This window comes from Heliangelus exortis, chromosome 3, assembly GCF_036169615.1.
Source record: "Heliangelus exortis chromosome 3, bHelExo1.hap1, whole genome shotgun sequence".
NCBI classification, from domain to species: Eukaryota; Metazoa; Chordata; class Aves; order Apodiformes; family Trochilidae; genus Heliangelus; species Heliangelus exortis.
In genome coordinates this window covers 1,510,382-1,537,440 of record NC_092424.1, presented here as the reverse complement: position 1 = coordinate 1,537,440, position 27,059 = coordinate 1,510,382, and the positions used below count along the sequence as shown (strand labels likewise).

Genomic DNA, 27,059 nt, shown 5'->3' with positions numbered 1-27,059 from the left:
TGCTGGAGTAAAAAGCTGTGAACACAGGGCCTGAAGTAGCCAGCTCCTTGCCCAGAGCTCTGTGTCCATTGAATAGCATGAGAAATGGGAATGGAAGATTTTAATTTTTCTTGGCATGTTTTATTTTAGCTCACAAATGGAAAAAAAGACAGTTGATGGTCATATAGGAGCCAGAACCATAAGTTGTTCAAACCTTTGCCTCAGCATTCAGAAAAGCAGAACTGTTTGTGGATCCTTTGTTGTCACGTGTAGTCATGCCCCTTCTCCCATGTGTGGTTACAAAAGCCACTTTATTCTGAGGTTTTAGTGATGTTTCTGTCTTTTTAAGAGTCTCTTCTTCCTGAACCAACATGAAAATGTTAACTAGCAACATAAAGCCATCAGTATCCAACAGCTGTTGTAGGAATATCTTGATAAATCAATCTACTATATTATTTGTAAGCCACTGAAAAAATGTTTTAAAGACTGTATTATCATGAGTAGAGGCAACAACATAAGAGTATTGTTGCCAGATAACTGGGAGTTAGCTTGCTGCATGTGAAAAGTAAGAGCCCAGATTCACTGCTGTATTTTCTGTAGTGAGCTGGTGAAATACCTCTGTTCCTGCACTGTTACTGCAGAGTGCAAAGCTGCTGGGGGTGTTGGTGTCCTCTGAGCTGTCTGAAATGGGCAGAGACCTGTCTAGGAGAAAAAGCAGAAGGGGTGATTAAAAGCACATGAAAATTTCTGAATCACAGGTCTGAATCACAGAGGGCTTTCTAAAGATGCTCTGAGGTTCTTCTAACACCTTGTTGCTTCCACTGATCATGCTTGCTAACAGCCTGCCCATCCTCCTGAAGGAGAAGTGCAGACAGGTCCCATCTCCCCATTCTGGGCTGCCAGAACAACCAGCTCCAGGAGGGCATTGCAGGAACCAGAACCATCTGTTCTCCCTCTCATTGTAAAATGGAGGGTTTATAATTCTTCTAAGAATTATGAGAGAGTTTTAGCAACAACACAGCCTGTGAGCCAAGTGCAGGGGACCAGGGTCTCACAGTCCTTTGCTGACAACTCAGAATAGGCAGGAGCTTCCCACAAAAGGTACCTTTTACAGAGGTAGATGAGTTGGGCTCCCTAAAACCACTCAGATGCAAGGCAGCTCCAGGTGATTTCCTCTCATCTGCTCTTCTCCCAGGAGAAGGGGGTTGTGATACAACCTGAAACACAATGGAGATTCCCTGGCATTCCCTGTCCCCTGGGAGCTGTCAGGGACACACGTGGCTGGAATATGTTCTCCTCCCTTGGAGGACACAGCCACCTCACCAACATGATGCAGGTGTTCCTCTTGGTTCAGACAGCTGTGAAGGAAGAGAATCACAGAATCCTAGAACTGGCTGGGTTGGAAGGGACCTCAGAGCTCATCAAGTCCAACCCTTGATCCACTCCCCCTGTGGTTCCCAGCCCATGGCACTGAGTGCCACATCCAGGCTCTTTTGAAATATCTCCAGGAATGGAGAATCCACCCCTTCCCTGGGCAGCCCATTCCAATGGCTGAGCACCCTCTCTGCAAAGAATCCTTTCCTAATATCCAACCTAAACCTCCCCTGGCAGAGCTGCAGCTCTGCCAGGGGAGGTTTAGGTTGGATATTAGGAAAAAATTCTTTAGTCTGTGCCCTCTTATCCTACTGATATCTGCCTGACCCCCCCCTGGCTCCAACCTCCTTTCAGGGAGTTGGAGAGAGTGATGAGGTCTCCCCTGAGCCTCCTCTTCTCCAGCCTCAACACCCCCAGCTCCCTCAGCCCTTCCTCACAGGACTTGTGCTGGATCCCTTCCCAGCCTCCTTGCTCTTCTCTGGACCTGCTCCAGCACCTCAATCTCCTTCCTGAGCTGAGGGGCCCAGAACTGGACACAGGACTCAAGCTGTGGCCTCCCCAGGGCTGAGCACAGGGGCAGAATCCCTTCCCTGGACCTGCTGGCCACGCTGTTCCTGAGCCAGCCCAGGATGCCATTGGCCTTCTTGGCCACCTGGGCACACTGCTGGCTCATGGTCACCTTCCTGGCAATCCAGAGGTGTGAGTGAAAGAGCTGGAAAAAAACAGAGACAGTTGTTGCTGCTCCACACCTTCCCCTGCTCAACCCCTTTTCACTCATGGCTCTTGCATTTGGGCCTGGTTGGGCTGCATGGCAGCAGGGTCTGGCCATGCCCCTCCCTGAGCCCCTAAAGGAAAAATCAAATCTAAATAGCCCTTGCTACCTCCTTACTTTTTCTGGTTCAAAAGGTGTCAGCCTTCCCTGGTGAGGTGTTCTTCTGCCAGTGGGTGTTGTGCTTCTACCAAGGCAGCAGTTGAAGGCTTTCTTTTCCTGATGTTCCTTGGCTACTGGTCTTGAAGGGTCAGCCCTTTGTACAGAATTTTTTATTGCCTAAAAGGTGTGGATATATCTGTATTAAATTGATATCAACATCTTCAAATAGCATTTAAAATCTTTCTACAACAGGTGCCTCCTAAAATCATACTGTCCAAAAATCTGTCTCTACCCTGGACTGACCTGTTTTCAGACTTGCTCCCCAGTTGTTTTTTCTACATGTCCTTAAATTCTATCAGCTTTGTCAGGTGCTTCTTTACACTCCTGATTACAGCTGATGGACTCACCACTCCTACATAGCTTTAACTTGAAGAATTTATCCAGACACACACCTGGCCCTCTGTCATGCATCACCATTTGTGTTACTTGGGGTTATCCCATTCTCTTTGACATGTTTCCATGCACAGTTTCTTAATTCTGAAGAGGAACAACATGAGAGTTTGTTTTATCCACACCCAAAATTCAGAATTCATAGAATCATAAAATGTCAGGTTGGAGGGGACCTCAAGGATCATCTGGATCATCTAATGTTATTGTTTCTGTGAGATTACCACTGCAAATTGTCCAAAGTCACAGAATCTTTGAGAGAAAGACTTCACCTGGTATCAGGAGAGCTCAGACCCAAAGGCAGCACAGGGCAGTCCCCATGATCAGCTCTGTCACTGTGACAGATTTTGGGCTCCTGGGTAATGTTTCATTTTTAGCTGAAACTTTAATTCTAGATTCAAGTGATGGGCAGACTCCATTTTCCCTTCTGCCATCAGATCACAGAAAGAATGTGTCTCTCAGCCACTGCAGAGTTCACCCAGGACCTCTGGGCACTCTGCCCACCAGTCTAGCTCATGCTTGTACTGGGTTCCAGTTGGACTGGACCCAAGGCTGGCTGGTAACAGCTCAGCTAACAGCAAGCCCAAAACTCTGCTGTCCTCAGATTCCCCCTTCTCAGAGCTGTTGCTGAAGCCACAATTTTTTTTTTTTTTTTTTTTTTTTGCAAAAATGTCACAGGAAGAAAATAAACCCACAGGTTTTAGGGAGCCTCTATGTAAAAACAAACAAACAAAATTTCTGGTTTTTCTTCTTCTCACAAGAGTGCTCAAGATGTTCAGATGAAATAAACTCATGCTTGGAAAATTTCCAGCATGAGCTACCAAAGAGAGATTTTTGACTTCTCTGGTCACCTGAACTGCACCCAGCACATCCCCACATAATTTGTCTGACTTCTGCCCACCACCCCCCAGAGGAGTGGACAGATCCCAGGTTTAGAAGGGACTGGAGAGACCTGACATCAGTATGGAACAAATAAAACCACTTCCTGCAGCTAAACCCTCCACTTTTTGACTTAAAACCAACATATAGAAATAGAAATAGAGATATTATATAAATATACAGATATTATATATATATATAATATATATTATTATATATTAATATATATTACATTATTATATATTATATAATATATATAATTATATATATAGTATAGAGATATTATAGAAATATAGAATAGAAATTAGAAATAGAGCCAGTCCTGAAGGCAGGCAGTGTAAAGTCTTTCTTACCACTATTTTCAGAGAGAGCAGTGTGCTGGCTTAATCTAAGTTTTGCTTTAGGCAGTGAAGCTGGGAGATCAGGTGCCAGTAGGTAGGAGGAATTTCAGACTATCCACTTGAAGAAAACACAGATTTCAGCTGAATGGCAGCAAAAGGCAGAAAAGGGGCTTGTAATAATCAAGGTCTCACAGTGAGAAGCAAGAACTACAGAGCCAAGAGAAGGAAAAGCACGATGAGATATGATGTAGATATCTGTGTGCTCTAAACAGATGGGTAAGGAATGGGGTAAGCTGGCTGTGGAGGAAAAAGTCAGTCAGAAGCCAGCATCTCACTTGACACTCTGACTTGTCACAGCCTTTACAAAGTGATTTTCCTTCCAACTTTATCAGTGCTCTTTGGCAAGCAAGGCCTCAAGTGGCAAAATGCTGGATTTATGGTTTGCTGCAGCAAGGTGTGGCCATTCCCTGGAAAAAATCTGTGAGGCAGCAGGTACAACAAATCCAGAAGGTGTTTGCTAACAACAGGCCATTCAGTTAGGTCTGGGGAAAAAAAGAACAAAAAAAACCCCAACTTTTGTCTTCTGCTACTGCAAAACCAGAAGAATCACTACAGGGAAAGTAATGATGAATTCAGCACAAAAAACTATGGCCATGCTCACATGCAAAGACTTCCATTTGCACAGACTTTGACTCCAAAGAGCATTCTCTGAAATAAGTAATTGAAACTGTGGGAAAGTGCCTGCTGGCTTTAGGAATTCATACTTTGGTGTTCACATCTTGAAAGAGGTGTTTCTGCAAAGAGGTCCTGGGCCCCACACGAGAGATGCTCCTGTGGTTCTCTCTCCATGATTTTTCTTCTTCTCTGGATGGAGATGCTGTTTCTCTCAGAATTGCTGCTGCAACCTAATGGAGAATGTGTTATAACTCTGTAATTTTAAGCTCAAGTCACAGCTGGTAGAACCAAACAGCCCTCAGAGCCATTGGGTCTTTCGGTGTAAAGAAAAAAGAAATAAAAATAAATTATATTTAGACACAATGAATGAAATTCCACATCTTTGTTAGGGACTGAAACTTCTCAGTGTCAGACACAACAATCTTTGAATATGGAGTCCTAGAATCTTTCTACACAGAATTCTAAGATTATTCTCACACTACAAAAATCTGCAGTGGCTGAAGCTGTAGTTCTATGTCACCAAATGGCCCAAGCAGTATAAAAAATACAGAAATCTGGCCTACAGCAGAAATTATTAGATTTATCTTGTCCTTGCTTTAACTGGGATTTTTTAAAATTCTGTACATGTGACTAATATTTTTTCTGACCTTCACAATCTATAAAAGGATGAGTCAGGAACAGGTAGTTTTAGGAAAATTAAAAATGAAGTGAAATGTAACTTGAAATGAATTTTTAATGGAACTTAATAGTGTTGGCTGAAAAATCTCATTAACAAGTACATTAAAATCTAATAAAATATGAGAGCAAAGCTTCTTGACACCATGAAACAAAAGACAGGTTAATTGGTGGTTCTAACATCTTTTAAAAACACATTACTAGAAATGAGATTTGCAAATTAGGAAAATACCTAGGAGTAAATGCCTCAAGTTTATTTTCTCCTAGGTTCAGCCACTCTGTGGAAGAGGATTCCTCTCACCATCTAGAAAATAATGACACCCTGAAGCATCATTCCCAGCCCATGGCACTGAGTGCCACATCCAGGCTCTTTTGAAATATCTCCAGGGATGGAGAATCCACCCCTTCCCTGGGCAGCCCATTCCAATGCCTGAGCACCCTCTCTGCAAAGAATCCTTTCCTAATATCCAACCTAAACCTCCCCTGGCAGAGCTGGAGCTCTGCCAGGGGAGGTTTAGGTTGGATATTAGGAAAAAATTCTTTAGTCTGTGCCCTCTTATCCTACTGATATCTGCCTGACCCCCCCCTGGCTCCAACCTCCTTTCAGGGAGTTGGAGAGAGTGATGAGGTCTCCCCTGAGCCTCCTCTTCTCCAGCCTCAACACCCCCAGCTCCCTCAGCCCTTCCTCACAGGACTTGTGCTGGATCCCTTCCCAGCCTCCTTGCTCTTCTCTGGACCTGCTCCAGCACCTCAATCTCCTTCCTGAGCTGAGGGGCCCAGAACTGGACACAGGACTCAAGCTGTGGCCTCACCAAAACATGGTTTACACCACAGAGCTGATTTTCCTGCCTTCAGGCTAAGGATGGAAGGAATGGAGGGACAGTAATCCCACTTTCCAGCTCCCAAGAAAAAAGTATTCCTGAATTTTTCAGGCATCATTACAGAGATTGTATTTTACAGTACCGGGGTCACTGAGTTTTCATTCATGAAATTCCCAACTTCTGGGGGTTTTCCTGCTTTCCTTCTCTGATATCCTGAGCCTCTGAGCTCATCTTGAAGCTCCATGTTCTGCCTGGTCAGCATCTCCACCTGGTCCCTCAGCTTGGTGTAGGCAGCATGCCAGCAGGACTCATTTCTCTTCAGCTCCTCCTGTAGTCCCACAATCTGCTGCTTTAATACCTACCAACAGATTAAAAGCAAAAAAAAAACCAAAAAAGTGTCATGTCATTGCCTGCTGGGGACAAGGCATGGACACCTTATCCACCCAGAGGGAAACCTGGAGTCTTTTGTTCTGCTGAAAGGTCTGCAGTAGAGATGTTTGCAATATAAAGGTCTGCAATAGAAACAGAAGATGTTTGAAATGATTCCTTGAAATGGTTTCTTAAGAAAGCCCAACCAAAACAAATAAAACCCTGCAAGCTCCTGCACTTCAAACAAACCAACTGTAACACAGTCAGCAGAGAGAAGTCTTTGCTGTGGGGAGGGAACTCAAGAAATCCAAACTAATCACACAAGCAGGCACCAGTAAATGCAGGTGCTTTAAAAAAAAAAAAAAACAAAACAAAAAGCCCCAAATCAACCACACAAGGATACAAAGTATATTTTAGTGTAAAAAATGTCAGTTCATCAGAACTTCATGTAGTGAGGAGGGCACATGGGTACTTAAAGGGTGCTTATAAACAGCAGGGAATTGCAAAGATGGAATTTCCAACTGGGTTCAGGAAAATCAGTGAAATTCAGGGCATTTTGGAGAGGACTTTTCCATGCATGTGCATCTCCATTCCTTTTCTCTACTCCCTTCTCCTTCCCTCACCCACACTGAGTCCTCTTCCCTCAAAGCAATGGTGCTGGGTGCTGCAAATGCAGTGTTGGTGAAATTCAGCTAAAAATGTGCAGTTTGCTCTGTGGTTAACCAATCCTCACCTGAAAGCCTTTCCTACCTTCCCTTCACTTTTTTATCTTCCCACTGGTGTCTTCATCCCCATCCTTTGGTCAGAATTTAGCACATCCATTGGCCATTTTCAAGGAAAAAAAGCAGACTTCTGAACTTGGGAATCACACAGGGAAGTGTCTCAGTGTTTTCTGGTTGTTTGTGGAAAAGAAACTTTTTCAACCTGCACTCAAAAGATTAAATCAGTTCTATCAAACTTCCCCTTAGTGCTTGACCTAGTCAGGAAACACAATTATTCCCTGGCAGAAAACCTAATTTTTAATTTATTTTTTTTTTAATTCCAGATGGAAATAAAGTTAATACTTCAAAATATTGTGTGGAAACGACATTAAAATCATTTTTATTCAAAACACTGAAACAGCCTCACTGTATTCATCTTTCCTGTTGTGATTGTGAGTTCCAGAGAAACAGGAAACGTGAGCAGAGAAAACGAGCAGTGGAAGTATGGTAGAAAAATAGATATTTCAGAAATGTACAAATGAATAGGGTTTGAATGATGTTCTATCTTGCCTCTTCCATTTGTACTGAAACTTCTCTGGTCAAGAAAATCATTGAAGTAGTCAGATTGCTGTCAAATAGATCACTTTGGTTTAGAAATTCTTTTGCAGCAGAACATTGTTCCAGACATTTCTGAGCATTACCATTGAGCAGCCTTTTATCCCAGAAAAATAAAGCTTTTAGCTTCTCCTGTCTCCTTTATCACAGTTTCACATGGCTCACCCTTTTTTTTTTTTAATTCTCTTTCTCAGTGACTCTTCTAGAAAATGACTTCCAGTCAGATTATGTCTTTCTGTTTTTAATGGGGATATTAGCTGCTGATAGTCAGAGGTTGCTTCACCACCAAGGAGGCTGAAACAGAGGAATCAAGCAGATAAAATCCCCTAAAGGAGCTTAGAAGGAACCACATTAAAAGGCTCAGGGATGTTATTAGGCAGGTTTGTTAGATACACAGCTAGGTGCCATCAAAATACCTCAAAGCCCAAGGTCAGGATAATTTAAAGATAAAAAAAAAGCATAATAATTTTAAATAAATCAACAACCTCCTAGCTCAGTGATGAGAATAAATAGTGATGGCAAATAACTCTGCTACTGGAACAAGGGCTCTTTCTACTAAAAAGGTTTGTAGTCCACTATGGCAGGATTTGGAAGGTTTTCAAGAGCCAGACCTGGGAAATCCAATACAAGGAATATGGGATCCCTCCAACCTTCCTTACAAAACAGAAGGCACAAACAGATTTTCTCCTTAAATATATATTAAAAAAAAAAAAAAAGTGTGATGTGTATTTAAAATATGAACCAAATCAGTGCCCTATTAACATGAAAACTCTTCACTGTACACACAAATGTCCTCAAGAGGAGACATCAATAACTGCCCAGGTTATGGGGTAAGTGGAAGCTGCCTGCATGGGAGGATAAATCATTGATGAGAAGTGTGTATTTATTGTACAGAAAAGAGCTTACTTGGATTTCTTCTGCTTTCACATTCTCTCCAGTGGCTCTACCTGTTCCTTTGCTACGGGCAATGGTTTCTTTCTGCAGAGTTTGGGCTCTGTTGTATTCCCAAGGGTGAGTCAGCTCCTGGCTCCTGACACTCTTGAGCTGCTCCAGTGGTGTTCTGCTCAGGAGGTAAAGAAAGTGTGAAGCTGGCATTAAGGCTAAAAGCAAAGGACTGTCATTCTTTGGGAGGGTTGGGGCACGTCCCACCTCTGCTGAGACTGCAGGGAGAGGCAACAAGTCACCAGCACTTGTCAAAACTGAGGTTCCTGGGAACCCCTGCATGCATTCAGCTGTAAAACTTATTCTGTTGAGCAGATGGAACAGTGATAATTGGCATTCTTTGACAAGGTAATGGCCATGAACTTAGAGGCTTTTAAAGAGGTTTTCTGCTCAGAGAGACAGCTAAATCAGGGCAGGGCTGCAAAAGGCACAGTTTGGCTCCTGGCACTGCTCCCATCCTGCAAGGCTGGGACTGAGCTGTGTCATTCCTGCAAATGGGAAGAGGCAGGGACCCAAGGGAAAGGGGAGAAAGTACTTTACTCTCCAGAGGAAAATATCCTGCAAGGGGTAAACGTGGGAGCTGAGCACCCAGAAGAGGTTGTGCCTTTGAACTTCATGTCTCAAGGCACGAGTGGGCTTGGAGTTTAAAACTCAGCAAGAGGGGAAGAGTATAAATCTTTACATTTCCTCAGGCAGAGTGGATTTGTATGACTATGATCCAGCTGCTTGGTTCATTTTTAATATGATATTAAATTATTTGTTAGCTGCCTGTTTCAGCTCCCTTCCTGACCTACAGCCACCACTTGGCCATCACTAGGACTCAAAAAAAAAAAACAAACTACAGAAGGCAGCCATGGCCTCCTGCTTCCCTCTCAGGGATGAAGTTTAACACTTCAGCAGCAAAACAGAAAATAGAAAAATGCCAAGAGATAAACTAACTCCTCATATCCTGCTGAGCCCTACAATCCATTATCTAATTCTTTTGTTGCTGTTTTCTATCCTAAATAAGCCCATCTAGTACTCTGATTAAAGGCAGGCTGAAAAAAATCTCCTCAATAGTCAATGAGGCAATAATTGTCCTCAAATTAATACAGCTAAATTAGCAAATACAGCCCTGAATTATTATATCCAGTCTACCACAGCTCCATGTCCAGACCAGCTGTCCTGAAATACAATATATCAGAACAAAACCAAGATGTAAAATCTCTATATAACCTCTTCCACTGAAGGCTGAACAGTCTGAACTTTCTTGCACTCAGAAATAACCCCCAGGTTGCTGTTCCTCCCAGCAGCTCAGCTGATCCCAACCTCCTCAGGATCACCCAAATAAACAGAGCCTGGCCCATGGAAATGGGATAACCCAGGATGCTGGAGCACACACAACACTTCTCTGAAGCCTCAGGCAACTTTCAATCCCAGCTGGAAGTTGCAAGCAGGAGCTGGGTGTGCACCACAGATATAAATTCCAGAAAAAAGAACTGGAGTGTTAACTGGAACACTTGCCTGAGCCCCAGGCACACCTCTGCATGGGGCAAAAATGGACATGAAGCCAAGGTCCTTTCCCAAGAAAGACTTCCAGTGAAATGCAGATGGGGAAAAACCCCACAGACCTGTTGGCTGCTGCTGTTGGCCCAGTGCAGACTCAATACTACATTGACATTAAACATTAAAACTGGCAAACAAGTTGTCCTTGTTGAAGGAGCAAGGAAATGGTCAGCATTGCATCCTTGGCTGGTGACAAGAGGAACTCTGAGTGCTGCAAGGGTGGAGGCACAGACAGACACAGAGCACTGCAACCCCCACCCTCCTGCCTGTGTTGTTGGTGCCTGCAAAGGTGTAAAATCAAAGTGCTTGGAGATGAAAAAAGGGATTGACTGGGCAGGTCCAGGCATGTCCTGCTTCTCTCAAAAGGATTTTTGTTGCTCCCAGCCAGCAGAAGTTGTCAACAGGGCAGGAGGGAAATGCTGCAGTGAGCATCCTGTGTTCCCAGCTGCCTTATTGGTTTAAAAAATAAAAATATAAAAATAAAGCAGATTCTGAGACTGCACAGATCAGCACAGAGCCAATGCAGCTGAGGAGAAGCTGCCTTTTGCAAATAGTTTCACCTCATAAATTAGAAAAGTGAGTGAAAAGGTGCACCCCTTGTACTGGGCAGGTATTTTTGGATAACATCTGTGTGAATGTGGGGCTACTGTGGGAAATGAGATGAATAAACCCACAGAACACTCTTTTAAAATCCTGCCCTACTAGGAATAAATCAAAGCCACATCATGTGTGAGGCAGCAGTGCTGGCAGGGAGTGCACTGAAGTCATTCTGCACCAGGCAGCCCTCCAGTGCCAAAATTTACACCAGGGAAAAGGAAACCAGCACCTGATTTCATCAGGTTTTATGAACTGCCAAATCCCACAAACATGCACATCTGGAACACCTGTCTCACTCAGCTGGTGATCATCAAGATCAAAAGCAAAAAAAAAAAAAAAAGGATATTTAATGAAATAATGGATTTTTAAGACTTTGAAAGTATTTTGCTAAAAGGCAGCTATAGGGGAGAAAATCACCCAAACTGACAAATGTAATTCAGAAATACCCTTGGGTGCTGGGCTCTTGGTCTCTCAAATCAAAGGGAATGAACAAGCAGATGTGAAAAATAATTTTCTTAGTTTGTATTCTATATCAGAAGTCCAAAACACTGAATTATGTTTTAATTAAGAATTAGGGCTTAAATGTAAAAATAAAAATATTTTTCTGTGTTTACAGTAGAGAGTACCTCATCAATTCTAACAGATTTTATCACATTAAATATATATATTAATATAATAATATTACACATATATAATTATCACATAAATATATATATATTAATTTTTTATATAAATATATAAAAAAATATATATATTTAATTGGATTGTAAGCATCCCAAATTTTCATTAGAGGCATTTGCATAACCTACAATAAGTTGCAGTTATGAAACCCCATAGTTTCAAAACTTATTTCTTGCAAGGATTTTGTGTTAATGATTTTTTTTTCACATCTATGAAGATGTAAACCAAACCAAAACAAACTTTCAGCATTTAATAATTTCAAATTACAAAGAAAACTCTCTTGAACTTTCCTTTACCTATATGGTACCAAATGCATTCTCAGTCTGGTCTGAAGATAGAATTTTCTAAAAGAATCCTGTTGGATTTTATGGGCCTGAGCACATAAAATAAATGAACCTGAGTTTGCAATCTGAAGATGTTATGAAAAACATTTGGCATTATTCAGCTTTAAGACCCAAACTGCACCAGAGACCCAAACTTAACCAGAAGTTGGCTTTTTATCTGGAGAGTTAAATGAGTATTTCCAGTCTGAAACAAGAGGGGTGTAGTTGAAAAGAGGCTTCTTAGTAAGTATGGCTGAAGCATCCTGGTTTTAAGGACCCTAAAAGAAATATTTGCCTTGCTGCACATGCAAATAAGTTTCTGGTGTATGATTTACCTGTGAAAATCCACTCTGCTCTCTTGTTCTTCTCTCACCCTGGTCACTGAGGGGGTTTCTCTGTGGCATGCACCAGTTTCTAATCCTCTGGTGAGGATGTTCTGGGTTTCTTCTGCAAAGACATCTCTGTTAGTGCACAGAGTTCTGGGAATGTGTTTAGGAACCCTCTCTGTGTCTTTAGAACCCCAGACTGCATAAGATCAGTGAGATTTATGGATTCCTCTATCAGAGAGAATCAATGTGCCTGCTTTCCAAGAGGCCTCAAGAACCCTTTTCAAACTGGAGCCTGCCATGGAGCAGTGTGTGCTTAGCAAGTTGGGATGGAGCAGTTGTTAATCACATCAGAAGTTAATATTTCTCTTGCCCTGGGGATTACTGGTGGCAGGACAACTGATTTTGGCTAATCCTACACAGCCAAGAGGTTTGGGATGAGGGGTCAATGTGGGGCAAGTCCTTCAGTGGAAACTGAGAGGAATGGTGAAGAAGCAGTTTAATAAAAAGGACTAAATCCTGCTCAAGCATTTCATTGCCAGAAGTAAGATCATTGGGCCAAAATGCTGGGCAGATTGGATGACCACAGAAATGAGACCTCACTGAGATCAAACTGAGTGGAGATATTCCTCAAAAATCATCATTTTCCACTGAGGAGAGGCTCTCTGTGGCTGAGGAAGAAAACATACACATTTGAGACATTATTTTGGCCTCTGTTCTTAAAGTCACATTATCTCTGAGGAGGATAAATGGGGATGATGAACATCTCCCTGCCAAGGGGTGAGTGAGTAGGGGAACTCTAACAGTGACTCCAGGGGCTCACTGCACCTCTCACCCATCTCATGTGGTCAAAAGTCTGTGCCTGAAAGTGGCCCTTAAGCAACAGATTTGGGAAAAACTGCTGGTGACAATAGAGACCCCAAAATAACAAGGGCCTTGCAGATATCTCTCTCCCTTCTTATCTTTGGGTTGGGGTTTTTTGGGGGTTTTTTTTTCAGTTAAGGACTGAGAAACACTGACAGAGGTGGGTGCCCACACAGAATGCATCATAAATCCAAGAGAAATTTTTTTCCCCTATGGAAAGTAGACATAAATCAAAACTTGGGTAGCTCTTACCTAATGGTTTTGTAAAGAGTTTTTTCTGTGGTCCCTCCACTGAAGGGGTTTCTTTAATCTTGAAACCAGAAATATCCCCAGACACTGCTGAGGATGTGCTTTTAGCACCCCTGGCCCTGTTCTTTTTCTTTGATTCAGACTCGTGGTCTCTCCTTTTTGGTCTTGTGAGGTGGAATGGGGACTGCTGAAGAGAGGAATGAGCCCTGGTCCCCTTCATCCTGACATCCCCAGTGCTGGAATCACTGCTGCTTGTGCTGCAGGAGGGACCTTCTTGCCTTGAGAGGGTTTGAATGTCTTCTTTCCTTGGGGGTGATCTGTGGGGGTACCTTTGAGCAGACATTTTTTCAGCCCCACTGGGCTCATCACTAGCATAATCACCCTCAGAGAGATCCAGGTGTCTCTCAGGATGAGCTACTCCCTGACCTCCAGGCTGGGGGGGATACTGAGTGTGGTGACATTTGGGGTCATCATCCCTGCTGGAGGGTGAGCAGCTGGACTCAGAGGATGAAGGTGCCACAGGCCATGCCAAGGCAGCTGTCCCCTTCCTTTGCCACTCATGCTGCAAGGCTGAGGATGGATTTCCCTTCTGCACAGCCTCAGGAGAGCCATGTGTAGTTTTCACTATCTTATCATTGACCACCTTAAACCCAGGATGGATTTGTCTCTTCTTTTCTGAGCTCTGGCTCCCTGACACGAGTTCCTGTGGCCACACCTGACCCCACTTCTGGCCCTGTGAGAGTGCAGGGCCTGCACTCCACTTTTCCCCCTGGATGTCATCTTCTTCTAAATCCTGAAGTGGAGAATTCTTTTGCAGGACTTCCAAGAGGTTTTTTACACCCTCTGTGAGATGACCCTCCAGAGGATGATCCAGCTTATCCAGGTCCTTTTGCAGGCTGCCCTCCACAGGTCTTTCACCAGTTCTGCCTCCTTGCCCTACAGAATCCATCTGATGAGTTTTTCTTTCCTCACCTACTTGTAGGTTCATTTCTGGTACCCTTTCAGGACATGACTGCAAGGTTTCAGGTTTCCTTCTTTGTGGTGACTCAGCAGGATTTTCCTTCCAGCCTTCATCTCCCCCAGCCACTTCTTTTCCTCCTGCACTTTGCTCAACTACTTTTGCTTCACAGCCAGTCTGAGCCTTTGTGTCCCACTCAGCTAAAGCACAATCTGCTTTTTTTTCAGGGGTACCCATCTGGATGGAGCTGCTGAGCTGCAGATTTAACTGAGAGCATTGCCCTGGTTGCACTCTGCCTGCCTCCCCCTGGCCATGCTGGGAGAAGTGACCCCAGCAGCCCAAACCAGCTCTTCTGAAACACTTGCCATCTTCTTTTAAAGGCTTCTGTTTAGTTTTTTTGACCCTTGCTATACCTTCTTTTCTTTTCAGGAAAGCCTTTCGAGGTGTTACTTTTGTCTTGCTCTGAAAAAAAACCCAACAAAAACCAAACACAAAAATCCTGACAATCACAGTGTGAGAATCATTCTCCAGAAAGGAAGATATTTATGCTAAGTGAAAAAAAGAAACAGCCTTTTATGATGGAAGACAAGAAAAGTTCTGTCTTTGTCATCAAGGAAGTCTGAGTGTTTGAATGTGACACAGAATACAGAAATGCATTGGTCTGAGCTGTTATTTTGCCAGGGAGACATAGAGAAAATTCCTAAGTGGTGAAAAATGAATCTTTCAAGTCAACAAACCTAAGAAGATGCTAAGCCTGACACCTAGAGGTGTCAGATACCTACTCATCTCAAACTGCAGAGAAGGCAAAAAGCAGAACAATATTACTGTACTTGTCACTTGTACAAAAACTTTATTTGGAAATGTCCCCATGTTGGAATTAGGGGCACATGAGAGACAGCACAGACCTTTTATTATGAACTAGAGTAACAAAATCAAACTTAAGATCTAATTAAGCCAGGAACATTGAATCTTGGCCACAAAGTATGACCCATAATCCAGTGGGAAGTATGTCTGTGACTGAGTAATACAGTTCTCTTCCCTTTAGGAAAAATCTTCCAATATCACAAGTAGAAAAATGTGCTGTCATGCAATGAGCCAAGGCAGAGCCCACACAATACCCAAGTCCATGAGAACTTGTTAAAAACCCAAGTGAATGCACCAGTGGCTCAGTACCTGCTGCTCCTTCTGCTGTTTTCCTGTGAGATGATGGTTGGCTTGAAGATATTCTTCAGCAAATTCTTCAGAAGGCTTTGGTCTGATAGCAGTTGCTGATGTGATGGGCCTAGGCAAGGAAGAGGAACATCTACACTACATGTACAGTCAAGGAAAACATTCTTCTGTAGGGTGACTGATTAAGGTAATTTCTCACCCATCTTCTTTGTCCCCAGTCTTCATCTTCCCCTCTAAGTCAAAGGAAGATGGAGGAATCTCCTCCTTTACTTTTTCTCTTTGGTTTTCTTTGACAGCAGCAAAAGTTCCAGGGAAACTCCTTTCTCTTAATTGACTGTTATCTAGGCAGCAGGGAGAAGGACAGTGAAAAGAAATCCATTACAGAATGAGTAAATGAAAAATAAACATAAAATGAATGAGAAGAATTTTTAATTTCCACAACACAGGCAAGATTCTGATTTTTGAAAACACTTCATAGAATACAATTGAATTAAGTAGGTGGAGGGATGCAACCCATGAAGAAAACAGGCTCCTGATCCTCAAGTCTTTTGGACACTCAAGAATTCAACTCAAGTCTAGTTGCTGGAAATAAGGAAAAGGCAAATGGTGTGATTTGTACTCCATGCCACTTTGCTAGGCAGTACTGGTGTGTGTAATTATGTGACCTACAAGTCACATAACAAACTTCAACAGTTTAAGAAGCAGTATGTGTACACATGAGACTTTCTAACTGGGAATTTTCTGTTTCACAAAAGGGCAAATTTGTTCATCTCCTGCTTGCAGCTTATCCCTATGTTCACTGCAACGGGAAGGTCCCACTTCAATCAATTGTTTTTCTAAGTCTCAGCTAATGGGGGCTCTTTGAGCTCAAATTACACCTGACCACTGGAGCAAAAATCCTTTATCATTCATGCTACACACTGGTGCAGTAGTCAGAAATCTTGCAGTTCCCTTTGTCACATGAATGCATCTGAAGTACTTTGCAACATTCTGAAAGGACTTTCTGGTCCAACAACAGGAACACAAAAGCTTTTCATCCTTCCCTCTGCATTTCCCAGCTCCACACCAAAAATCCCCAGTGCCATGGCAGACAAACAGTGCTGCTTCTGCACCAGCACCCACCTGAGGAGCCAGAGGGGACACAGCAGGTTGGTTGGCACCCACAAGGGATGCAGAACCCATGTGTCCCTCCTCACAGCATCCTGTGTGGGGTGATGCTGGCTCCAGGATGCTCTAACAGGAGGGCTGCCCCAGCACTGGAATTCCCAACTGGTGCTGCCCAAGGCAAGAGCAATGGGTGGAAGCAGCTGTGCCATTCACCTGTGTCTTTTCTGTCCTCTTCTTCTGCATCTTGTCTGGAAAGCTTTTCCATGGGGCTCCTACTGCTCTGAAACAATGGCTCAGTGCTTATCCCTTTAAATAAGAAGTTAAGTGTTACACAAACCTTTGGCACAGTTGTATTTTCAGCAGTGAAGAACCCACAGTTGCCACAACAGCTGGGAAAGTCTCTCTTCAACCCAGTCCTCAAGTGCACATTTATCTGAAGCTCATCTCAAAGGCAACTGCACCCAGGAGTTAACCTGAGGGCTTTGCACCTTCAAGCCTCAGCTTTACACATACAAAGCAGGGCAAAGTCAGGACTGCTGATAAAAAGAGGTAAAAAATGCAGCCATACCTCCTCCTGCCCTGATGTCTTCTTGCTTTCAGGCTCCATCCACTCCCCACCCCCACCATTTCTGCTGGCAAAAGTATTTCTCAAACTCTCTGATCAACTTCACTGAGCAACTGACCCAGGTTCAGGTTCACTCAGCAAGAAAACGATAGTGCCAGGCACAAGGAGGAGACAAGACTCTTTTAGTGAGATTAATGGTCCTGAAATAGCTTGGAGAGTGTGAAATTAAAACTTCAGTCATGCTGTGGGATTGTTTCACAGCTTCACAACCAGGTCTTGCCATGGAAGTTCAAAGGAATCCAGGATCTGATTTACATCATCCTCCCCTTTAAGTGGTTTCATTCCCACTTCTTTTTGTTCCTTTTCCTCCCATTTTGGAGCCAGCTTTTGATTTCTTGCAAATTGCTCTTTCTTCCTCCCCACCCTTTTGTATCTTCCCACAAAAGGAAAGGCTGGCAAAGTGTAGACAAGAGGTGCCAAGTAGCAGCTTCCAGAGTTTCTCCTCCAAACAATGTGACTCCATATAATGTGAGAAACCCCAGTGCTGCTGACAAAGAGCAGAATCTCTACAGCAACATGTTCTCTCACCTGTGGAAGTTATATCCACTTCCTACTTTTCATTCTTCTTCCCCTAAATATAACATACACCCTATTTCGTATCACTTAGCTTTTCCAGTTTAATTACTTTCTGCTCCATTTATATCTAAAAGTCCTGATTTTGCTGTCAGGATGACTGTGACTCAAAATGAAATCACGTTTAAAATACTTTAAAATATTTTATAACAAACCACTATTTGAAAAAAAGCACTTTTCCCTGGCCTGGAATAAAATCAGGATCAATCACTAGGAAGGGAAAAAAAAACCACAGAACTTGCACAATCATCTTAGCTTCATATTTCCATCACTTTTACCCACCTGAGTCTGAAAGCTGCAGGTGCTCTCCTGAGATTTCTGAGCTGCTCTGCCAAGCAGAGGGTGTTGCCATGGGGGAGGGCTGGAAGCACCCCAAGATTCCAACCTGGGAAGAGTTTGCTGATGGGAACTGGACAGGAATGAAGGGAGCTGGGAAGCACGGAAGGGATGGCTTGGTGGCTATGAGGTGGGGTGGTAACCCAGGAGAAACAGAAAAACCTGAAGGGAGAAAAAAGAAAGAAGCTCAAGACAGATATTTTGCACCGAACTAGAAATCTCTTGCTGAACTGGCATTGCACAAAACCAGTTCTGCTTTCCTGTCCCCTGGTTTAGAGTGAAATAAAAAATCCTGCTTTTGTGGTTTTATTGAGATTGTTCAAGTTGCCTGCTGCAACCATCACTCATAACCAAAATTATCAGATGCCACAGGATGCTGAACTGAAGAGTGTTCATAAATACTCTTGAGCAGGTAAATCACACATTCCCCTAGGCCCTTGGGAGGTAAAATGTAAGTATTGCAAAGTGTCTCTAATGAGGCACTCCTCAATGCAAAGGAGGGGAAGGTTTCCCTTTTGTATCTGGGTGGCTGGTTACACATTTTATTGGAAGACTTCCAAGTGGAAAAGACATCAGGAGTTCTGCACAGGGACCAAAAGCCAGGCTCACTACATACAGGAATGAAACAAAATCAGGCACACTTCTTTTCTTTCTTCACACCATGATCCCTTTCTGCCCTGTGACCTGACTTCAACATGAAGTAGAGAGAGTGCCTGAAAGTGACATTGCCTTTTCCCCCATTTAAGGCATTTTTTGGGAGAATGATGATGTGTGGATCCAGATCCTGTCTGGCACAGCCTGAAGAAGCAGCCCCTGGACACAGGCTCTGAGCAGGCAGTGGCAAAAGGGCACTCACTCCTGCCTCTGGTACCATGAAACTTGGAAATGACAGCCTCCAGCTCAGTTAGGTTTGGTTTGCTCTTGGTAATATTAAAGAAAATACCTTTATAATAAAGAAAGATACATCCTAGCCCTAGCAGTTCTTCATATTTTAAAGCTTAAGGGGTCCAGATTATGCATTGTCTTTTGCCTGCACTACCCCCACTAACAAATGAGCACTTTCACTGCAGATTTTGGTCAGGTTTTCATCCAAATAACAATTTTGTCTGTGGCTTTCCCTGTTGGCTAAATCTATCAGGATGTGTAAATACACCCCCAACAGCATCCTGTAAATGTATTTCTCCCTGCAAGAGCTTGGTTTTGAGTTCCTGAAATAAATTCCTGCCCTCAGAAATGCATCAAGTGCCTGCAGCACTGGAGCAGAAAGAGACCTTGCAGCTTCTCAACTGGGAGAACCAGCTTGAAATGAGACTGGGAAAACTGGTGCCAGATCCATGGATAGGGGCAGGCAGGAGAAGCTGTGTCCCCAGCAGGGTAGCTCCCCAGGGATTCCCTGGCCTTCCCATGCTCTCATGGATACTCCCTGCCTGATGTTATGCACAAGCAGCCCTGGTAAAGCTTGGCCAGCACTGTTGCAAGTCTACAAAATATCCCTAAATTCTTCTTTTTCCATAGGGTCACACACTGAGGACAGACTGCTGCTGCATTTGGGTGGAAAGGGGTGGCTCCTCTTTTTCTGCTTGCAGAGCAGATGGTGTTTTCTGCAACTTTCATACAGAGGTACAGAAAAAAAGGATATTTCAGCTTTTCTGAATTTATACAGCAATTATCTGTAGCACCATTCCAATCCATACTTTAGCAGATGTCTGTACAGAAGATCTGGTACTAAACATAAAGAATTTCTCATCGTTATCTGGAATTTTAAGTGTACAAAAGTGGAAGAAACATCTTCTGGGGTTTACAGCTTGTGCATAATGCATGTAAAGAAATTAATGTTTTATCCCAGCTATCAAAGGAACAGCTCCCAGCCACTGAAAACAACCATCCCACCTTCTCTGTCCCCAAGGAACTCCTGCATTTCACTGCTGGAATGCAGACACCAGGAGGTGAAGGGGCTGCAGTGTCAGGTGGGATGCCCCAGGTACCTGAGTTGTAGAGCTCAATGATTTTCTGCTGTTCAGCCACCAGCTTTTGGAGCTGCTCCACATGCTGCCTCAGCACCTGGTCCTGCTGCCCTGGAGCCTGAAAATAACATGAAGATAAAAATTATCAAACTGTATTTTCTGGTGCTAGCAGCAGAAAGAAAGAAGCCCAGAGGTGAGGTGGGCTTAGGGCAGGAGGGAAATGGTGCAGCATTGTTAGCAGAGGTACTTTGATTTCTGAATCATAGAGAAAAGGGATAAAATTATGACAGACTCCTAGAGGAAAAGAGATTAAGAACTGCCAACACAGACACATCCTAAATAATAAATTCAACTGTATTTGGAAACAGGAGGTTTTTTAAATGTGCAACTAAGGCACTGTATTTACTATGTCACAAGAAGCACACAGAAAACTCAGTGGAAGAGGCACTGGGGAGTTACTCTTGTCCTGTCCTTCCCTTTGTCAAAATTAGGAGGAGGAAAGGTCAGAACTGGAAAAAAAGCTGAAAAGAAATGAGAAGAGGACTGATAAAAAGACAAAGAATTCAGAACGTGGACATGCTCCACAACCATGCATTAGAACAACTGTGCAACTACCAGAAATATGCAATGTACTGTTACAAATCCTGGGATTATTTAAAGCAAACTGACCTGTTCCATGGATTTGTAGGTGGGAGCACAATGGTTTATCCCAGGCTCTGAGGCAGGGAGGAGAGGAGGAGAGAACATTTCCAAGGTGTCACTTGCATCATGAATTCCAACCTGGGTGACACTGGAAGCCAACTTTGGAGGAAAAAAATCAGAGCTGGCCAAATAACAGAATTGCCTTGCTTGCTGAAAAACTTGGTCAGGGCCCAAATTATCTGTTGGGTCATCACTGTTGTCCATCACACCACCAACTTTTGGGCTGTATGACAGTGGACACTGCTTGCCAGAGGACTCATTCATGCTGTCAACCCAAGCTGGGGATAAAGAAGGTGTGATCTGCTCAGTTATTCCTTTGGAAGATGACACCATGCTTGCCAGGTCACTGGAAGTCTCCTGTGACATCTGGGCTTCCTCCTGAAAAGAACCTTCTTCCATGCCCTGCTTTCCAAAATCCATGTTAGTGGTGTGCAATAAAAACCACCATGAACAAAGATGTCATGCTGACATTTAGTAAATCCTGGGGTTTGTCTTTGTGTTGTTTGGTTTTGGGTTTTGTTTTGTTCTTTTTTCATCCAAGAGATTATTTTTTAGCTCAGGCTGAATGTAGAGTATCTGCTGATTTCAGAAACTGAAAAATATATATATGTATATTATTTATTTTTACCTATATATAGAAGTACCTATAAGTATGCTCACATATATAGATGTATGCAAGTACTATTAGGATACATATAACTAAAAAAACACTATAAAATCATGATGTTTCTGTCAGCTAAAATGTCTTAAAAATACTGCCTGCTCTCTCAATATTGCATCTTAAAGTCTCAGGCAAACAGGAACAGATTTAAGACTCTATTTACAGTAAAACCCCAAACCTATTCACCTTTAGGAGTATTTGCCCCCATGTTTTGACCTTGTTTTTCCAAGATAGAGGCCAGGTATTTGCTACTTACCTTAAAAAATTGGCAGGGGTGGTGGTGGTGTATTTCAGCAGGTGAAGTTACAGAGTTCCCCCCTCCTGTCTGCTCTGGGAGAATTCAAAACCATTTTCTCTGCATTCTCTGAGAAACGTGGAGACTCCAAGAACTTCAGTGGCTTGCAAGAAAATTATTTAATGCTTTCTTCCTTGTTTATTGTGGGTGGTTTGTGTAAGATTTATACCCAACTGGCCAGGTCTGATACCTGCTGTGGCAGGTCCATCATGTGTAGCTAGGAAACCTTCTGTTGTTTGCAGGCTTAAACTCCCTTCAGAGTGATCTAAAATTCCACTGGGAACATTTTAGAAATATACAAATCTGAAACACAAGGCTGGGCTGTCTGGGCAGGTGCTTCTGCACTAAAATAAGAACCCTCTTTAAGAGGAAAAAAAAAAGAAAAAAAAAAAGGAAACAAGTGTGGTGTAGATCGACAACTGCACAGGGACAGATCAGAAAACATGGGCTGAGAAATCACATTTAAAGAAAAAAGTAGAGCCAATCACCCTATATTGCAATTCCTCCCAAAAAAATGAGGGCACACCAAAAGTCTCCCCAGTTTTCTGTTGCCAACAGCAGTGTTGGTTGGGTCCTGGTATTGAGCAGGATATCATTTGCTTCTCCTACAGATCCCTGCTTCAGGCTGAACTCAAGTGGAATAGGATACATGCAATTAAAAAAAAAAAACACTATAAAATCATAATACTTCTGGCAGCTAAAATGGCTTAGATGCACTGCCTGCTCTCCCAATATTGCATCTTAAAGTCTCAGACAAATAGGAATATATACCAGACTTTTTATTTACAATAAAACCCCAAACAAAATTCCAACCTGTCAGTGATTTTTCTGAGTATAACTCTATCTGCAATTTGGTTGGGTAATTTTTTTCCTTTGTTTTGTTTTGGTTTTAAACCCTAGGAAACAATATAGCCACAAAAAAATCACTCAGCTGTCCATTGGCCACAAAGTTCAAGTGCTGAGGAGTTAGAAGCTGCCAGCATGAAGGTTACTCCCAGTAGTAAGGGGCAACATGAAGGCTTTGGGGGCTTTTCCCACTGCCATCCCATGGGCCATGGAGATGTCACTCCTGGAGGATCCATGTCCTGGCCATGCTTTCCCCAAAGCACAAAGGATCTGCAATCTGCAGACTAAGAATGGTGGGGTCTGGGAAGAGGTGATGCTTGCCAAACACACCTTTTGCTTTGGGCACCTCTGCACAGCAGGTAAAGAATGGTGAAGAGACGGATTTTGTGAGAAAACCTCCCTGAAATCATTAGCAAGGAAAAGGAGTTCAAATCTTAGTGCTGATAAGGAGGTCTCTGAGTGACTGACTTGACATGGGCAGCTTTTATCCCATTAAAACCAGAAATAAAGTCCAATCCCTGCCCACCAGAGCTGCTCTTACTCAGCCCAACATATTGTGCCCTCAGGAAGGGGGAGGAGGTCTCAGGGGTGAGAAATCATTTGTTTATTATAAAACAGGTTATTCAGCTGGCAGCTGAATTCAGATTGGATAAGAAACCAACCCCCCAGCCTTGCTCTCTCCCAAACCTCTCAGTGTTTGCTTTCTCATTGCTGGGCAGTGAGCAAACAGCAGCTCTGGGCCCTGCTCCTCCCTTCCTGCACCTCTCAGCCAAAGCCACACAAATCCTCCCCATCCCCAGGCAACCAAAAAGTCAGAGCTGCTCCCTGGGAGGTAAAAATCCCTTTGCACAGAGCCCCTTGGGGCTGAGGGGAGCAAACAAGGAAGCACAGCACAGCCTGGCAATTCTCTACTTAAGAGTTTGTGGGGACTCTCTAATGTTAGCAGATTTTCATTTTAAAAGCAGATTTTAATTTTGAGCAGATTTTCATTTTAATTATAAAGTCAGATGTGTTTTTTCCCCGGGTAGTCTTCTAATAAATATAAGACAAAAATAAATATGTAAAGTACTTTGTGCTATCACAGAGCCTTCCACCTTATTTTAAATGTTTGCTGCATGCATAAAAACATACATCTATACACAGGGATCTGCCACAAAGGAGAAAAAGATTCCCATTAGCTGGAAAATACCACCCTGGGAGAAAAAGCTCCTGGTAGCCCATACAAATGGGTGCAGATTCTGCATTACACAAGGGCAGCTCAAGCCCAGAACGATGCAAAAGGACCTGGGCTGCAGGAAAAGTCAGGGAATGGTGGGACCTCCTTTGGCTCTGTTCATTCCGGCTGCAGAGCAGCTTTGGTTAGAGCTACAAACAGCTATTTAAGGCCTGACACTCCCCAGCAACCTTTGTGATGTAAAATGATATAAAAAAAGGAGATACAACTGGGTCTGCACGGTGCTTCCAGACCATTTGTGAGGGCTCTAACCACTAGAGGGAAGCCTTACCCTGCTCTGGGTGAACAGACTAAAATAATGATAAGCACAGGGATTTATTAGGTGGTTTTTTTAAAATATTAAGGACTGAAATAATTTACACCAAAAAGAAACACGTGCTCGTTATAAGGCTGCTCATTTAGGGCAAGGATTCTCGGGGTAGTATCAGTGCCTTGCAACATGTCATGATATTAAATGTAAAATACTAAAAACTCATCACCTGTGACCAGAGGTGGGATTTTCACACCTTACTGAGCAAAATCCCAAATAGTTTCTCAGTCCACCCAAGCCTCCAAGCTCAGCTCAAGAAGAGAGCACCAATATTTTGCAGACAGCTGTTAAGCTGGAGCTCTGCTGTGTTACTGAACTGGGACAGACCACAGAACTGGCTCCCTGGGTTTATACCATGACATCTGCTTTTCCAGCTGGAATTATTGCAGCTCAGATCCACAGGAGGAGGACTTTGCCAATGGAGCTACCCTGGCTGGAACAGCAGTAACCTTGGTATGGTTTAACACCAACAAACCTGACCCTCTGGCATTTACTACTCCCAGATTTCCAAGGATTTCAGTATTGTTTTGTCAGCTTGGCCTTTTACTCTTCATTAGTTAAGAGATAGTTTTAAACCTCATTATGAATTCCTCTCATGCCCAATATTCCCAGATAATCTTCCCTACCCAAACATGATGGGTCTGATAGTGGCAGCCATTACCTGGGATTCTGGGACCTGAAACCTCTCTGCACCCAGAGCCCTGCAAGGAGGAGCAGGCAGTTCCTACAGCAGCTGAGCTTTCTCCTGCAGCATTTTCCCAAGGAGATTTTTCTCTGCCTCATTCTGTGGGTTCCTGAGATCCCTGGGAAGAGTCATAAACCACCAGCTGCTAAAACCATCCCCCAGTTTGTGGCTGTCAGGTCCCCCACACTGCACTGCCAGGGGGTAACTTCTGTTCATCCTTTCAGTCCACTCAGATGCTTTGGCTGCTACCCCCAGGCAAAATGGATATTTGAGCAGCCCAGGTCTAACAAGATTCCTCTGTGCTCCAGAGATCTCCTGGAGATATTTGGGGCTTTGCCAGGCACCCCAGTACCCAGGTTTGCTCTTCCCTAAAGCACGTTAGCTGCCTTGTAGCAGGAAACAGATTTTAAGGAACATTTATCTCTAAGAACTGCCTTCCCCAAAGTTCTCTGGTGAGGCAGAAGTCAGCAGAGAAGCTGGAGGCAAGAAGGTTTCCAAAAAAACTGGGTTTGCAGCCCTAGCAATAAACAGCAATTTATTTTTCAGGTGATCAAAGGCAGTGAGGGAAAGCTCAGACACTTTACAGCCACAGTGTCCAGGCAGAACCTTCCAAAGAGCTGCTGGATTTGTGGTTTGCTGTGAGCTTTGTGAACTCTGTAGAGTTCTAGAAATGTCTGTAACTTGGCTTTTGTGTGTCACTCCATATTTGGCCCTTTATTTCCTTTTTTTTTTTTTACCTCTTCCTTTTTTTCTTAAACCCACTTAGTTCAGCTTTTGTTATGACTGCATGAAATTTACCTAAAACTGTGAATATTTCTTCAATGAAGCAGTATTTGGGAGCAATTTTTACAGAAAAAGATGTTTTTACTTAAAGGCCAAACAAATTAAAACCACCCCACCTTATTTCCTTGCACCAAATGACCATTACCTTACCAGGGATCACACCTGGTATATATAATACAGCAACAAAACACAGAACTTTTTTTATAGACTCTACCAATAATTTCATTCTTCTGTCTCAAAAAACATGCTGTATCAAAACTTGGTCTTTGCTTAAAACTCAGTGTTTTCACTCTTAGTGCATGTTACAAACCACTCTGACAGGTAAAAAATGGAATTGTCCTTCAGCATTCTCCCCCAGTGCAAGCAGCTGCCAGGCCAGCAAAGGTTCAGCTGAAACTCTCAAGAGAAATGCAGCTCATCTGGCATAATACAGGGTTATTTTTCCTCCTGGTGGAGCTATCCTGTGTCATTAAATCATGCAACTTTGTGAGTTGAAAATAAGCAGGTAGAGGGATTGAGTTTAGCAGGCAAAGCCCCTTTGACTTCAGTAATCCTTTAAGGGGGATAGTGACAAAGTGTGGATCAGTACCTCTGACAGCCTGTTAGTAAAGTCTTTCAGAATTACACCAAAACCAGTAGAACAAAGAACTATCAGAATGTGTGGTTACACACAGTCAAACAAACAGACCCTCAGATGTTAACACAGCATCAAGCACTAGAAACAAACACTATCTCAAAAAGGATCTGACTTGCTAAGAAAAATCTGATCCCCAGTTCATGGCACGACAGCTGCTGCTCTTCACCTGACACAGTTTTCCACACAGAAGACATTTAAGCATCCTTGGGAAGTTTGAAGTCTCAGCTCCACAGGGTACTGGGACATCTCAAATAAATAATAATATCAGGAGGGTTGGACCAGGTGGTCCTTGAGGCCCTTCCAACTCTGCCATTCTGTGGTTAGCTGCCTGCCTGGTTGCAGCAGCACACGGAACAGGGGGTTTAAGTTGGAACATTGAGATATTTCTGGTGGTTGTCTTGTCCCCCTCCACCAAGATGGGTAAATTCTTGCCATAATGTCTCAAGTCCTACACAGTTTTTATCTGCAAAAATGGTTCACTTTATAATAAATAATAAAGTGCTCGTTTTCAAAATTATGTTTGCACGGGCACCAGGAGAATTCTTGTTTATTTCTTCTCTCCTGATTGTATTAGTTCCATTAAAATAGTATTTGAAATTACACCTTACAGAGCCTGAGAGCCCTTCTCACTGTGACCTAAACAAACCAGAGCCTTCTGGTACAAAACAATAATGTTCTGCAGCCACTGGCTTTGGACAACCTGACAAAACCAATTCAATCAGTTTGCCACAGGACTTAAAGATGGGCTGCAGAACTGAGAAGAAACATCAGGATTTCTACCACTGGTTTAAATTTCCTTTTTCCTACCTTTTGCTCAGTTTTTCTGGGGCTGTTTTAAAGCACAGTTTGGTATTTGCTAAGGTTTAAAAAGTTACTTCCCTTTTGGAGGTCACTGGTAC

At 43.1% G+C, this 27,059-nt stretch overlaps 1 protein-coding gene across 1 annotated transcript in view; it reads right to left on the bottom strand.

Moving 5' to 3' along the window:
- Nucleotides 1-21,906, bottom strand: part of LOC139793913 (centrosomal P4.1-associated protein-like) — a 28,263-nt gene extending 6,357 nt beyond the window's left edge. The window contains 16 exon segments of the mRNA XM_071738831.1: nucleotides 194-340; nucleotides 596-681; nucleotides 1,085-1,196; nucleotides 2,243-2,401; nucleotides 4,656-4,796; nucleotides 6,205-6,420; nucleotides 8,654-8,807; nucleotides 12,171-12,282; nucleotides 13,278-14,694; nucleotides 15,406-15,514; nucleotides 15,602-15,743; nucleotides 16,723-16,815; nucleotides 17,990-18,205; nucleotides 20,029-20,125; nucleotides 20,677-21,301; nucleotides 21,627-21,906. Coding sequence (XP_071594932.1) covers nucleotides 194-340; nucleotides 596-681; nucleotides 1,085-1,196; nucleotides 2,243-2,401; nucleotides 4,656-4,796; nucleotides 6,205-6,420; nucleotides 8,654-8,807; nucleotides 12,171-12,282; nucleotides 13,278-14,694; nucleotides 15,406-15,514; nucleotides 15,602-15,743; nucleotides 16,723-16,815; nucleotides 17,990-18,205; nucleotides 20,029-20,125; nucleotides 20,677-21,129 — 3,654 coding nt within the window. The 5' untranslated portion in view covers nucleotides 21,130-21,301; nucleotides 21,627-21,906.
- Between the last annotated feature and the right edge of the window lie 5,153 nt (nucleotides 21,907-27,059).